At 39.9% G+C, this 13362-nt stretch overlaps 1 protein-coding gene across 4 annotated transcripts in view; it reads left to right on the top strand.

Annotated features, from left to right (window-relative positions):
- otud7b (OTU deubiquitinase 7B) overlaps positions 1-13362 on the top strand; it is a 30919-nt gene that overhangs the window by 11561 nt on the left and 5996 nt on the right. Inside the window, exons 2-11 of one of the 4 annotated variants that reach the window (XM_017433337.3) lie at positions 5982-6206; positions 6749-6919; positions 7137-7364; positions 8483-8584; positions 8878-9005; positions 10064-10170; positions 10897-11024; positions 11767-11916; positions 12312-12429; positions 13143-13221. In XM_017433337.3, coding sequence (XP_017288826.1) covers positions 6122-6206; positions 6749-6919; positions 7137-7364; positions 8483-8584; positions 8878-9005; positions 10064-10170; positions 10897-11024; positions 11767-11916; positions 12312-12429; positions 13143-13221 — 1296 coding nt within the window. In that variant the 5' untranslated portion in view covers positions 5982-6121. Of the gene's footprint in view, positions 1-5981; positions 6207-6748; positions 6920-7133; positions 7365-8482; positions 8585-8877; positions 9006-10063; positions 10171-10896; positions 11025-11766; positions 11917-12311; positions 12430-13142; positions 13222-13362 lie in introns of all 4 variants that reach the window. The other 3 variants (XM_017433335.3, XM_017433338.3, XM_017433336.3) reach the window with 3 other exon arrangements.

Here is a 13362-nt window from a genome sequence, read left to right as displayed (position 1 = left end):
AGTGAATCTTGTTTTGCTGTGAAGTTACAGCTCGTCTCTTTGTTTTTAAATGGTGGAAACCATGTGAAGATATGTGGAAGAGCAGGTTCTGTGAACAACACAACACTGTGTTCTCAAAGATAATAAACTCTGACACACACAGGATGGAGCCGGTTGGCCCTCCTTAATTACTTCATCAGTTTTTGCCATCTACAAATTCTGACTTTTTCAGCATATTTCAAATCCTATTTAAAATCAGACCCTTTTATTGCATCACAGATCTGTATTTATTGATTTGTAGAAAAATATAGTAGTTTAAGTCTTCAGTAACTTATACAATGATTGCTTATAAAACATTAAATGAAAAAGTCACTTTTTGCATGAAGCAGGTTTTTGGTTTTTGTTTGTTTGTGTCACATTTATTTATTTACATCCTGGTTTTATTAGTTATCTGTTCTACATCTTGCAGAGACCTTTTTCTTTTTCCATTTGCATCTGGTACTACAGGAAGAACAGCAGCTGTTTAATGAGCATGGCAGACTTATTATAAACAAAACAATAATAATAATAATAGGGCAGAGGAAGGCATGGCTCATGATGTAAAGTTATGGAGCTGGAAATGTACGGTAATGTTTTTGTTTGCTTTAGTTTTATTCTTTATATTAAGACACTATACCACCTTAGCTTAAACTAAAATTGGTTTACGTTGTTGTAATGTTGCGTTAAACTTCCCAATAAAAATGTTCTGACTCTTCACAGTTCAGTTTTTAGTTTTAAAAATAATAAAAATGCCTCCAGTGTTTATAAGTAAGGAATCATTAAGTTTGTTTTTATTCAAAGGATGATGTTATTTATTAATGTGAGGTCTTCTTGAGTTTTAAAAACTGAGGTTTAAAAAAACTGTCACAGCCTGTTTAATGAATGGACAAAGATGAGAGAAATAAAGTTTAATTTGATAATGTTACCAAGTTAAGACATAAACATTAAAGTTTGTTTGTATGAATGAAGTTAGAATTTATTTTTAAAGCCCAAATCCATGGGCCTTGCACTAAAATGATACGATGAGATGAGGTGCAGTAACAATAATAAACAGAAAGCTAACCGGCCTGTTTTCTGGTGTCAGACGTCAGGTGTCTGTCTTCCTTTTATTGTTTCCAAATAAAAATAAAGTTCTGCTTAAAGACAGCCAAACAGGGAAGTCTTTGTCACAACTTGTTTGCAAAAATACTCTCTGGATGCTTTTCCCCTTTATTATTCAGCAGTGGTCTTGTGTGGTGTCAGTATGAACGGGTTTCTGTCCGTGCGGTACCTTCAGGATAACAACACAGTCGTTATCTTCAGGCCACGCAGCGAAGCGACCCTCCCAGCCCACCAAAGGCCGAAGCAGTAGGCCGTGGTGACCTCCTCGTCTCCCTCCGTGATCCAGGCCCTTCGGCTCAGCACCCACGTGTTGTCAGCAGCTCCTGTTACATAAGCCCTGCTGCCAGACAAAAGCTCAGCCATCCCAGATACGAATCACTGACTGGTCCGTGTTGGCAGCAGGGCTGTGATCCACACACTGTCAGGAATGTTTAAAATGGGTCTTTGCTGGCTGATATTTCAAATAGTTTTTGTCATCAAATCCAACTTTAATGGGGAGGGAGACAGATTTTAGATTTGTGAGATCTCTTGCTTGTCCTAATAAAGGCTGACAGGTGAAGAAACTGTGTTTCTGTAAGAGCTTTAAAACCTTCCTGCTGTGCCAAAAGGGTTAAACTCAGAGGGAGGCTTGTCCTGAACAAAGTTAGGTACTATCTTGTTATTTGGTTAATGAAAGTCACCATCACAAATATACAGAAATCTCTCTTTTGTTTTAACTCAAAAGCTTCAAAGAGTTCAGGTCTGTGAAGCAGATGTAGTGTAATCCATGCCATGGATGTGTGTAGGTGTTATAGATTTCTGAGAGTTATTGACTGATTGTTGATCATGACCAATCAGGCCAAGGACCTCCACAGCTGATTGGTGCAGTTTTAGTTTTCCCAGTTCACATTATTTATATACTGCCTATAAAAGCCATTTCCAGTTTGCAACACAAAAAGTAAAAAGTTCATTTTCAGCCCAATTTCCTGCAGTCCAATTAATTTCAATAAAATTATTTCAGTTTATTCAGATTCAGATCCAAACTCAGTTCCATGCAGTTTCCTGAGCGTTTGTCTCGTGTTGCTCAGATTCCCTAATATGCCCTCAAATCCATTAAGGCTTTACGTTTCTAAAGAGTAATGCCAACGGTACCTTATGGACACATAGTGACCTTTTGATTTGAAGGTAAGTGTTTAATAGGGTCAAACAGCATCACGCCAGCTGCGTCACAGAAGGCTCCCAGAAACAGCTGCAGTTATGGGTTCAGAGTTACAGTTAGGCTTTTATTTTCTGTTTACAACAATTCACTTTTACTCATCTGTCAACTGATATTCTGCCCTCTGCTTGGAATCATAATCTGTAGCAGTGGTTCCCACAGTTAGTGTTTGGGAACCACTGTGGGTCACAAAACACCGAGTAGTTGGGTTTGAGATCATCTCCAGGAATCAAATAAAGTTCAACAATAACATCTACTGGCATATTTTAACTAAAATTTTTACAAAAGATAAAAACGATGGTCATAAATTTTAAAAAAAGTGGTGTAATGTCAGCTAATTTGATCTGTTTGTCATCGTTAAACCCTTAATGTTCTTAACATTTGTGTAGTTCAACCAAGGAAGGTTACCCTTTATTTACGGAGTCAGAAGTTAAAAGGTGCAGGAACCACTGATCTGTAGGTCCAATAACTGTTTGTCTTAATATTTAAATGATAAATAGCTTTTATTGGATGCAGGTTGGGAGCTAAGGGAAAAGGCTGAGCTCTGATGGAGCCATCAGAGTATTGATTAGTCGTGTCAAAGCTGCGTCTTGTTACTGGTTTTATTATTACTTGGATTGTAAATGTTAGTGTTTTTCTTGTTGCAGAACATTGTTTTGTAGGAAAGATGATGTCTGTTTATGCTTACGCATGCTGCCAACGCTGAACAAACTTTAACATCTGTTGTTTTTTTTTTAAATACAAGCTGGTAACAAAATTTAGGTTCCAGTTTTTGAAATAAAAAAGATAAATGTGGAAATGTGTACAACCTGACGTCCTCAGTCCTGTCTTTAATTATTCTGGATCTCACATCTCTCCACCTACTTTAATTATCTGTTCCTCGTCTGGAAGTTAGTGACAGCCGGACTGTATTTGACCTCATCTCTGTGTTTTGGGGATTACTGGTACTTAATTTTGGTTACATGCCTTTTCTACTTTCTCAAATGTGTAATTTGATGAAGCTACAATTAAATGTAGCAAGAAAACCGAGCGAGCCACAAGCCAGCAGGTTGTTATCTTTCACTGACATCAGCAGTTAATATTAAAACCAACATTTCTGAGGTTATCTCGTGATTCCTTCTCGGTTTGAACACCTTTGTTCGACCTGGCTTTCACAGACAGAAGACATTCCACTTTAAATGGAGCAGTATGGGAGAAGATTAATGTTCTTTTCCTTGTCTCTGTTTTTAAAAGCTCACAGATTTTCATTTAAAGCAGTTTTTTTTCAGTAGAACTGATTAAGAAAATTGCAACCAGGGTTTCTTAGATTAAAGTAGCTGTTAGGAAAAAGGGTTTTGATTAAATAATCACCAAAATATTAGTAATTACTTTTTTCACTAATAGAAAAAAATCAATTTCTTACTAAAACCAATCTGTTGCGTACATTTTTTTTTGTACTTTTGCACACAGAGCTTTTATGTTTTTGTTTAGGCCCCTCAGTTCAATTATCTTGAAGCTTAAATGACTTTAGCTTATTTTAAATAAATAAATACTGATTTATATACTTTTACACATAATAAAGAGTGCACAACAAAAAGGCTACTGACCAACAGTTAGCACCGTGTTTCAGTGAAAATTCTTACACAAAACAAATTCAGTCATTACTGAGGCAGCCATGTTATCTTAACTTTATCTGTTACTTACAGACAGACATTCTTCAGGGTTCAACAAAGAAACCGCTCAGGCTGCTGAGAGGCCGACTTCACACAGAACGCTGCAGAAAAATCCACAGAAAGTCTGCGGCTGCGAGGCTTTTAATAAAGATAAAGAAAAAGTGAGCGAGAAGGATGGCGGAGAGGTGTAAGAAGAATAAACTGGTGACTCATCAGATGCAGTGGAAAAGGCTTCACTGAGTCACAGATGAGCCGGGAACACTGGGAGGTGGATGAGTCGTAGGAACGATCCAAACACAGGACGGGAGATAGATGGAGAAATGAACTCAAAGGTGTTTACAGAGAGTTAAAACCAGCTCATCGCAGCTGACATTCCAAAGACTTTACACTTCATTTATTCTTACATTACCTCCAATTAAATATTCTGACTGCATCAAACGGATGCTTTGAAAAGTGTTAGAAGTGGTTTGTCTGTTAGCAAAATATGTCATGATTTTCCTGAAACTCATTGGATACACATCTACAACTTATTAACACAAAAATGGCTCCAGCTCTCTCAGTTTTACAGATGTTAAGCTTCAGTTTTGTGTGCTCGTTCTCAACACAAACTCTGTTTTATTTGTCTGTAAACTAAATGTTTAAGTTTAAATGTATGGTTGGCATCACAGATCATACCGCCGACCTGGACACACAGATTTTTACCAAGCTAGGCTTCTTCGCCCACAGGAGCTCCTTTAACTCGGGGCTCTTTCTGACTCATGCCTTCTGTCCGGCTGTTGCATCGATTGCCCTCTGCATCCTCTGTGTCAACAGCCCATTGATGCTGACTCTCATTTTCTCCCAGCCTTGATAATGTCTCCACATTGATTTCAGCGGCCGGCTGATGCAAGCCCCAGTCCCTTTTGAGCCGCCGCTGAAACCCGAGGACTGAAACGACCTGATTGATTTTAAAAGAGCCCATCAGGCACACTGTTGTTCTTCTCTTATCACACTGCTTAAACAAATTTACTTTTAAGATGTATTTATCATCAAAGTTCAATGTTTGTAACAGTAACAAGCATGAAGCCATCAGGTTTGCAGCACAGTTCAGTCTGCATGAATTTTCACCTGCATGGGTTTTTGTTGACCTTTCATGATCTAGTTGCATTTATTTCATCATTCCTGACATGTTTCATAGATGTTCCTAATAACTCATTTAAAGGAGCACAGTTAAACTAAATAAAAATCAGGTTGATAGGGTTCATTAAGTGAAGCTGATGAAATGTTTCCTTCAGTCCTCTGCTTTACACATCACATCCCCTGGAAGCAAACTCATTTTTATTCATATGTCGATTTTTATTCTCCTTTATTTGGCTTTTATTCTGTTTTTACTGACTCATATTTTGTTAGAGTCAAAGAAATGAACAGAAACAATTAAATCAATAATTGTGATTCTGTGTTTGATGATCAGAAGCTAAAGTTTTAGAATCATATCAGCTTCCTGTACAATTATTATACAATATGTGGTGAAAATTTAATTTGTTAAATCTGTAAGTACACAAAGCAAAAACCTTTGGAGGAAAGTTTATTGTTCTTTTTGTTTTTAATGAAGCTAATGATGGTATTCACCCACCAACCAAAGGTTTAAACCAGGGTCTCTGTTGAAGATGACTCTCAGCTACCACCAGCCCAAACCTCAGCTCACTTTTGTGTTTTTGTAATGACTGAGTCGTGGCCCTTTTTGTGTTTTTGCTAAGGTTGATTTTAGACATTTTCATCATCACATTCAGCCTGTTTGGACAATGTTTTTGTTTTGTTTGTGGCGACTCGCAGGCTGCAAACAAACTGTGTCGCTCAAAGGCAGCCTGGTCACAGAAGGCTTAAATAAAAAATAAAAATAATAGGATGATTTGGGTGTTTCTGTCCACTCTGTTGCTCCTGTCATATCTTATGAAGCGTTTCTGTTATTGTTTTATTTTCTGATGAGGTCACGTTTTTAAGTTTACCTTGTTTTTGTTTCCTTCTTCTTTTTTCAGGTGTGGCTGGTAAAGTAGCTCCCAGAGGACCGCTCCACCTCCTCGCTTGCTGTCCTGCTGTGGAGAGCAGAGTTTCTCTTTGTTTTTCTTTGTTTTTTTCTGTCCGGATGCAGCCAGCCACCTTGTGAATTCATGATCACATGACCGTGGACATGGACGCAGTCCTGTCCGACTTTGTCCGTTCTACTGGTGCTGAACCGGGATTGGCCAGAGATCTGCTGGAGGGTGAGTTCCATTAAAACAGCCGTAGAAACGCACACCTGAGCTGCCAGGTGAAATCTGGAGCTCTGTTGGATGTTCAGTTGGGTTTGAGGCTTAGTCTTGTTATATTATTTTGTAAACATTAAACATATTTATCCTTTCTGTTTTGAATCCATCCCTCTAACAACTCACAGAGGAGGAATGAGTGGATGTGGATGTAAAGTTGACAACTGGGGATGCTTTTGTCTTGTTACTGTTAATTGGGCTAAAGAACAGAGACAGTCTATAGCTGAAGTTAATGTGGCTTCTGTTGCCTAACAGCAGTTCAAGTTGCAGATAAAAATATGGGCTGTAATGCAATGCAGCAGGAGTAGCAAACTGGGATATTTACCCAAGTGATGGATTGTGCCGGTGGCCTTTGCATAAGATAAGAGATACCAAGTTGCATTGCCTTGTGGTAAATATTTAAACTCAGTAAGAATGCGTCATTTTCTTGACACAGAAAACAAATTCAGGCTGTCATGTCAGTCTGGCTGATGGATTTCCTGTCTCTTCTGCCTCTGTAGGGAAAAACTGGGATTTTACTGCTGCGCTCAGTGACTTTGAGCAGCTGCGACAGGTGCATGCCAGCAACCTGACGTATTCGTTCCCACAAGAGAGGACGTATCAGCCTGCGGAGAAGGAGATGGCCAGGGTCGGGCGGCCGATCCTCCACCGCCAAGACGAGGTGGTGCAAGGTGAGGCCGGCGGTCTGAGAGAGGACTTCATGTGCATTCAAATGGAAGCTTTATTTAGGCATACATAGCTAAACCTGACAATCATTAAATCAACAATAATGGTTAATTAAGCTTTGACTCTCATGAAAGTGACTGTTATCCTTTGTTTCCTTCCTAAATGTTTTCAAGGTTTGTTTGTTAAAAACTACAACAATCTTTTTCCGCTGTCTCCCAGCAGCCACAGAGAAGCGTCTGTCCCGCGGCATCTCTCACGCCAGTTCGACCATCGTTTCCTTGGCCCGCTCTCACGTCTCGAGCACGGGCGGGAGCAGCAACGAGCCGCTCCTGGACACGCCGCTGTGCACGTTCCAGCTGCCGGACCTCACGGTGTACCGGGACGACTTCCGGAGCTTCATCGAGAGGGACCTGATCGAGCAGTCCATGATGGTGGCTTTGGAGAACGCTGGTTAGCACAGCTGGTTACTAACTTCCACCTATCATTATTATTATTATAACTACTGACTGGTTGGGGTTTGACAGAAGAGAGTAAATCACCTTTTCTTAATATGTGTCCTTAAACCTGCCGGTTCTGGAAAGAGAATATGGACTCAACACCTCTCTTTGTTTAATGGTTAAATGTTTTACATTATAGAAGCTAAATATTTGAACAATATTGAATCCAGATGTTAGTGAACCCACAGCTTTTCAGACTACTGCAAACATAAATATCTATAGTTAGGGTCTAATCTAATTTAAGTTAATTAATCAATCTAATTTATTCCCTTTGAGGTCTCATCTTTATAATAGTTTATTCCACCTCCCTTATATACGGTCAATATGCAATCGTAGTCATTTTCTGCACAATAGAAGCATTATTAGTACCTAATAACATTATGTGGTGATATATTAATAAATAATGAAGACAATGAGTCCAGTTTGTGTAAGACGCCCAACATGGGAGGCAGGTGGACTCCGGGGTGGAGCTGGAAGCGAGCGGCGCGTGGGCAGAGGAATGTTTGGGTTTGGGATTTTAAAAAAAACTGCTCAGACTTGTTAGGAGTCTGAAGTTCTTCTCTATGTTTATTTTTTTACTTCTTTCATCAAAGAATGCTGAAGGAAAACAATAGAAATGCATCTCAATATAAACTAGAAAAATGACATTTTGTGCAAGAAGGCAGTGACTGAAATTTACTGAAGATGAAACTGAATTATTACATCTAAAAACAATAAAACAGAACACTGGCTAAGAAGTTAAAAGGAGCAAAATGTTAAACATAGATGATCTAAAAGACGACAAACAGATCAGCAGATTTCAAAGAGAACAAGTTTTAGAAGGAACTGAAGAATTGAGTGTATTTCTTCAGGGAAAATATTTATAAAGAAAGTTAAATAATGATAAAAGTATAAAAGTTACAAATACCAAAAAAACAAGTCCTATTGGCCATCTCCTGAATGAGCTGACTGGTTTCTGAAAGAGCACAAAGTTAGTTGTTAGCTTGCAATAAATAAATAAGAAATAATAAAACAATGGTGTGAATTGTGACTCTGAAGACGTAAAGTGGTTCTGTTTCTGTCTGCCTGCAGGGCGACTGAACTGGTGGACCAAAGTTGTTCCAAACTGTCAGAGTCTGCTGCCGCTGGCAACAAGTGGAGATGGAAACTGTCTGCTCCACGCCGCCTCGCTCGGTGAGTTTCCGACTCTTCTCACCCCATTAGTGTTCATTAGCAGAGTTTCTTTGTCGGTTCAGGCACTAATTGCAGTGTTGCAGCACACGTTCTCTCACTATCTGTAAGCTTGTTTAGAAAATGAACAAGGCCAAAGATCAATCTGCACTCAGTTCAACTTTTGTCATCAAAATATAAGATTTTAAGTTCATTAAATTTGCTAAATGAAGCTGTAACCACCAGTCTGTCTCCATTCCTTCATATTTTTGAACGTTTCCACGTGCAGGTGTACATGTTTGTGTTTCCTGCTTCAGGGATGTGGGGCTTCCACGATCGCGACCTGATGCTGCGGAAGTCTCTGTACGCTCTGATGGACCACGGCTTGGAGAGGGAGGCGCTGAAGCGCAGGTGGAGGTGGCAGCAGACCCAGCAGAACAAAGAGGTCAGTGACACAAACGGCACGTGTTATTCTGTTCATGTTTCTGACAGCTCGGCCATTTTAAAGCGTGTTTCTGTGTAAAAGATGGAAACAGTTTGGAGGAATGGAGTTAAGGTTTGACAGGATGAGCTGGTGAACAGCTAAGACCAGAGTGGATTACAGCTTCAGTCTTTGGATTTCAGGGTTCATGCAAACACAGTTATTTAAACCATTACACCACTGTTAGTTTCACATGTATTTCCTGCAGGATGTGACACCTGGATGCACCAGAAGTGCTACATCTGACTGCCACTGTTGCTCTTTATGTTTGCAAATAACAACAGAATTAAATGTAAATTAGAATGTAATGCAGAATGAAAGATTTGAAGATTGGAGTTGTTTTGAGACCATAGAAACCCAGTTTGGTCTAGATGGACAAACACTGTATCTCTTGTCTTATTTTATGTTTTCATAGTGAATAATTATTTTCCACTTTGTATTTTAATGGCCTTATCCAGTGAACTGGTAACATTGAACTTTGCTATCTATATTCAGCCTATAAATACATCATTTTTATGACCTGGTCACAGTGAGGAGCTGTTGTGTGTTCTGTGCTGCAGCACGAATCAAAAAGCTGTTTTTTTTTTAATAGAACAAAATGCATTTTGTCCTCATGAAGGCAAGCTTTGTAGCACAGTAAGTATGTTTTTGTAATTTGGTGGCAGACGGCGTGCAGACGCCCACAGGGGAGATGCCACACGAATAACTGTTTAATATTCACGCATTCTTCAACCAGCAGCCCTGAAGTGGCCTTAAGCACATGGCTGTTCCAGCAGAACAGTCAGAGAAGTATGTCTGCAGTGGGAAACCTTCTTATGTGACTTCAGGAGATAAAATAACACAGTTTATTTTCTGTGCTGCTGCTTTGTGAACAGCACAGAGTTTGCAGAGACTCTGGGCTTGATTGTCAGCCTGTAGCCTTGTGGTAAGACGCTACAACGTCAGTGCATGCTTTTGTGACATTTGACACTGCCTCTCTAAATGGCAAATGGCTGCATGCGTGTCCTTCCTTTTCTCCTCAGTCTGGGCTGGTGTACACGGAGGAGGAGTGGCAGAAAGAGTGGAACGAACTGTTAAAGCTGGCCTCCAGCGAGCCAAGAATCCACTACAGCACCAACGGCACCAACGGGTAAGGTCTGGCTCCGACAATGCAGTGACTGTTAACCCACAACACTTAGTCACAGCCTGGTTTTTTTCCATGAACAAACAACTCAGATGTGAGTGGCCGGCCGTCGTGCAGTCGTTCTCTTATTCACCGCGTCGAGCAGAAGTCTTCCGGATTAAAAACACAAACTATAAGTGTAAAACCACTTCAGTTACAGGTTGTAATCAGGATCCTTCTGTTTCATTTGACTCCAAAATGTCAAAAATCTACTGTTCATGATCTTGTTCAGCTCCTGTTTATAAGTACACATAAAAATTTGTGAACGGATGCCAACGACCTGCGGAAACAACCAAAGTGTCTGAAAATAGATCAGCGATGTTGTTGTTTGGGGGTTAGGGTTAGTCATCTCCCTCATTCTTCCTCTTTTCTTTGGCGTTTAGCAGCAGATTCACTCAGTTTTTCACCGAAACATCTTCTCCCAGAATCTATTCTTGTCTGGTTCCACCATTTTTGATTACCTACACAGACTACGGCCGGCCGAATGTAGGTCAGTCACATCACTCAAGCTTCCACGTTGTTCAGTTCAACCAATGTCTTTGTTTACATTGAGTGTGTACCAGCATTCCAGAATCGCATCAATATCTGGAAAACTACTGGAGTAATCTTTTTAAAACTGCATCGTTCAGGATAACCTTTTTCACCTTTTTCAGTGAGAACCTTTTAACGACAGTTTGTTCTTTCTGTGTTTAGGACTGAATCCTCTGATGAGCCGGTTTATGAGAGTTTAGAGGAGTTTCATGTCTTCGTCTTGGCTCACGTCCTCAGAAGGCCCATTGTTGTGGTGGCTGACACCATGCTAAGGGACTCAGGAGGAGAAGGTGAATACACCAGAAGCTTCACATCGCTGGTCCACATGTAATGCATTTAAGTGATGTGTCTGTGTTAAAACCAAATCAGATAAAGGGCGCAGTTTTTTGTTGGTTATTTGTCACTTGCTTGTGGCGTTTTAAGTAAACAGAACCCTTCTAGGAACTTAAAACAGTCAGAAATCATAATGAGCCTTTCCAAAATGGTGAGTGACTCATTTTTGTTTCTGAAAATGAAACAAATGTTCCTCCACATAAATGTATTTTTTTTTACCAAAAGCTGCAGAAACATCTTTATGAAGAAACTAAAACATCTGTGTGAGTTAAAACGCTGATGGTCCTGATGATCCACCACATCCAGCCTGTTTAACGTCCCCATCAGGATTTTAGGGGTTTTCCTGACTAAGAACCTGTGGGTGCGTGCAGACTCGTATTTGATGCGTCTTTGGGTTAGACTGAATCGAAGGTTGATTTAATGTTAGTACCTGGCATGATAAACAGCTAAATGACTGCAGATCGTTCACTACATGTTTTATATACAGGATACAACTTCAGTAACCAGGTAGTCTAGCCTTAAAGATGGAAAGTAAAAACAAGTAAAATAACCCTAAGCTTTGTTGTCTTATTGTTTATTTAAGACAAAAAAACCTGCCTTAGCTATTTTTGACATCAACCCTCTCCATGTCCTTTACCTGCAAGGAAGGTCCATATGTCCTATTTTTAAATAAAAATGTACTTTATTGCTCTTCTCTAGCCTTTGCTCCCATTCCATTCGGAGGCATCTACCTACCGCTGGAAGTGCCAGCTGCCAAGTGCCATCGCTCCCCCCTGGTCCTGGCATACGATCAGGCACACTTCTCTGCCCTCGTCTCCATGGAGCAGAAGGACTGCTCCAAAGATCAAGGTGAGACTTTATATCAGCCTCTGGCATTGTCGAGTAGACTCTGATTGGAGTTGTTTAAGTTTAATTAGCTGCTGCTAATTCTGCTAGCCGGAAATCTTTCTTTCATTTTCACTGGTCTGATGGATCAGTGTTCGAAAAACTGAGCTCATCCATAACCAAAGTTTGATTTTCCTTTTAACTAGACTCCAAATATCCAAACATCCCTGCCCCTAATGCAGTAATACAAACACTCTACCAATGAAAGAAATGATCCGTTTGTAGGAAAACCTTTAAATTCAACTTTCATAATAAAGAGCCAACAAGTTAAAAGTAAAATGGAGAGTATAAATTAAAATTCTTTACACAAATGGTTGTTTTTGCTCCTGTTATTTTTATGTTTTTCTCGTCTTCACCAGCAGTTGTGATTCCTCTCACTGACTCGGAGCACAAAATGCTGCCTCTTCACTTTGCCGTGGATCCTGGGAAGGACTGGGAATGGGGGAAGGATGACACGGATAACGTAATGCTGGCAAGGTAGAATAAAACGTAAAACCGTTTTATTTCAGACGTTTCCAGACGGGTCACGTGTTTGTGAATGTGAGGAATGTGTCGGAGGCAGCTGTCCTTTTAGTGTCAGCGTGCAGGCATTAATCCCTGATTCCAGATTAGCCAGACTCACTGCCAGTGACAATAAGATTAGCTCAAAATACTTTGTGTGAATGAACCAAAGGAGAAAGCACTAAATATAGCAGCTATGAGGAGAAAAAAAAACCCTTGCACTTTATTTGTTGCAGCTGCTGATAATGGATGTCTTATTTGAATAAAATGGTTGGCAGAGATGTTCAAACACAAGTGGCTGTTAACATTGTTTGTAAAGGTCATCGAGTTAAAAGTCCTCTGCACAACAGCAGGACACTTGGAAAACATTTTCTGTTTACTCGAACGCTCGGAGCTGGTTTTAATATGCAGCCTGTAAATTGTTTTTAGTTGTATTTGAAGTCTGCATTTGTGACAACACAAACATTACCTCATGAAAAGCCACAGTACAGTTTATTTTGTCTGTTTTTTAGGAATGTGTTTCATAGTTACACATATAAGCAGGCCTGCCGTTTGGCATCAATCAGACATTGATATCATTAAAATATTCCTGTCATTAGCTGTCGTTCCCTATTATTAGTTTAACTTTTAGCACCAAAAATCCATGTCAGAAAGACTTCTGTTACTGAACCTGTTTTGTTTTCACCCAGCGTGGCTCTTTCCTTGGAGGCCAAGCTCCAGATGTTGCACACTTACCTGACGGTTACCTGGCTGCCGCTGCCCTGTGAGGTAAAAAATGAAGCCCGCAGTCAATCTGGAGGATGTTTGTCCTTGCAAACCAGAATTTATTTTGAGGCTAAAGTGACTTTGTAAACAATAAAAGTGAATGAGACCTGGCCGACTTTATTGAACATGTTGGAATGTCACAAA

The sequence above is a fragment of the Kryptolebias marmoratus genome, linkage group LG16 (genome assembly GCF_001649575.2).
Source record: "Kryptolebias marmoratus isolate JLee-2015 linkage group LG16, ASM164957v2, whole genome shotgun sequence".
Lineage (NCBI taxonomy): Eukaryota > Metazoa > Chordata > Actinopteri > Cyprinodontiformes > Rivulidae > Kryptolebias > Kryptolebias marmoratus.
This window is presented reverse-complemented; position numbering and strand designations above follow the sequence as displayed.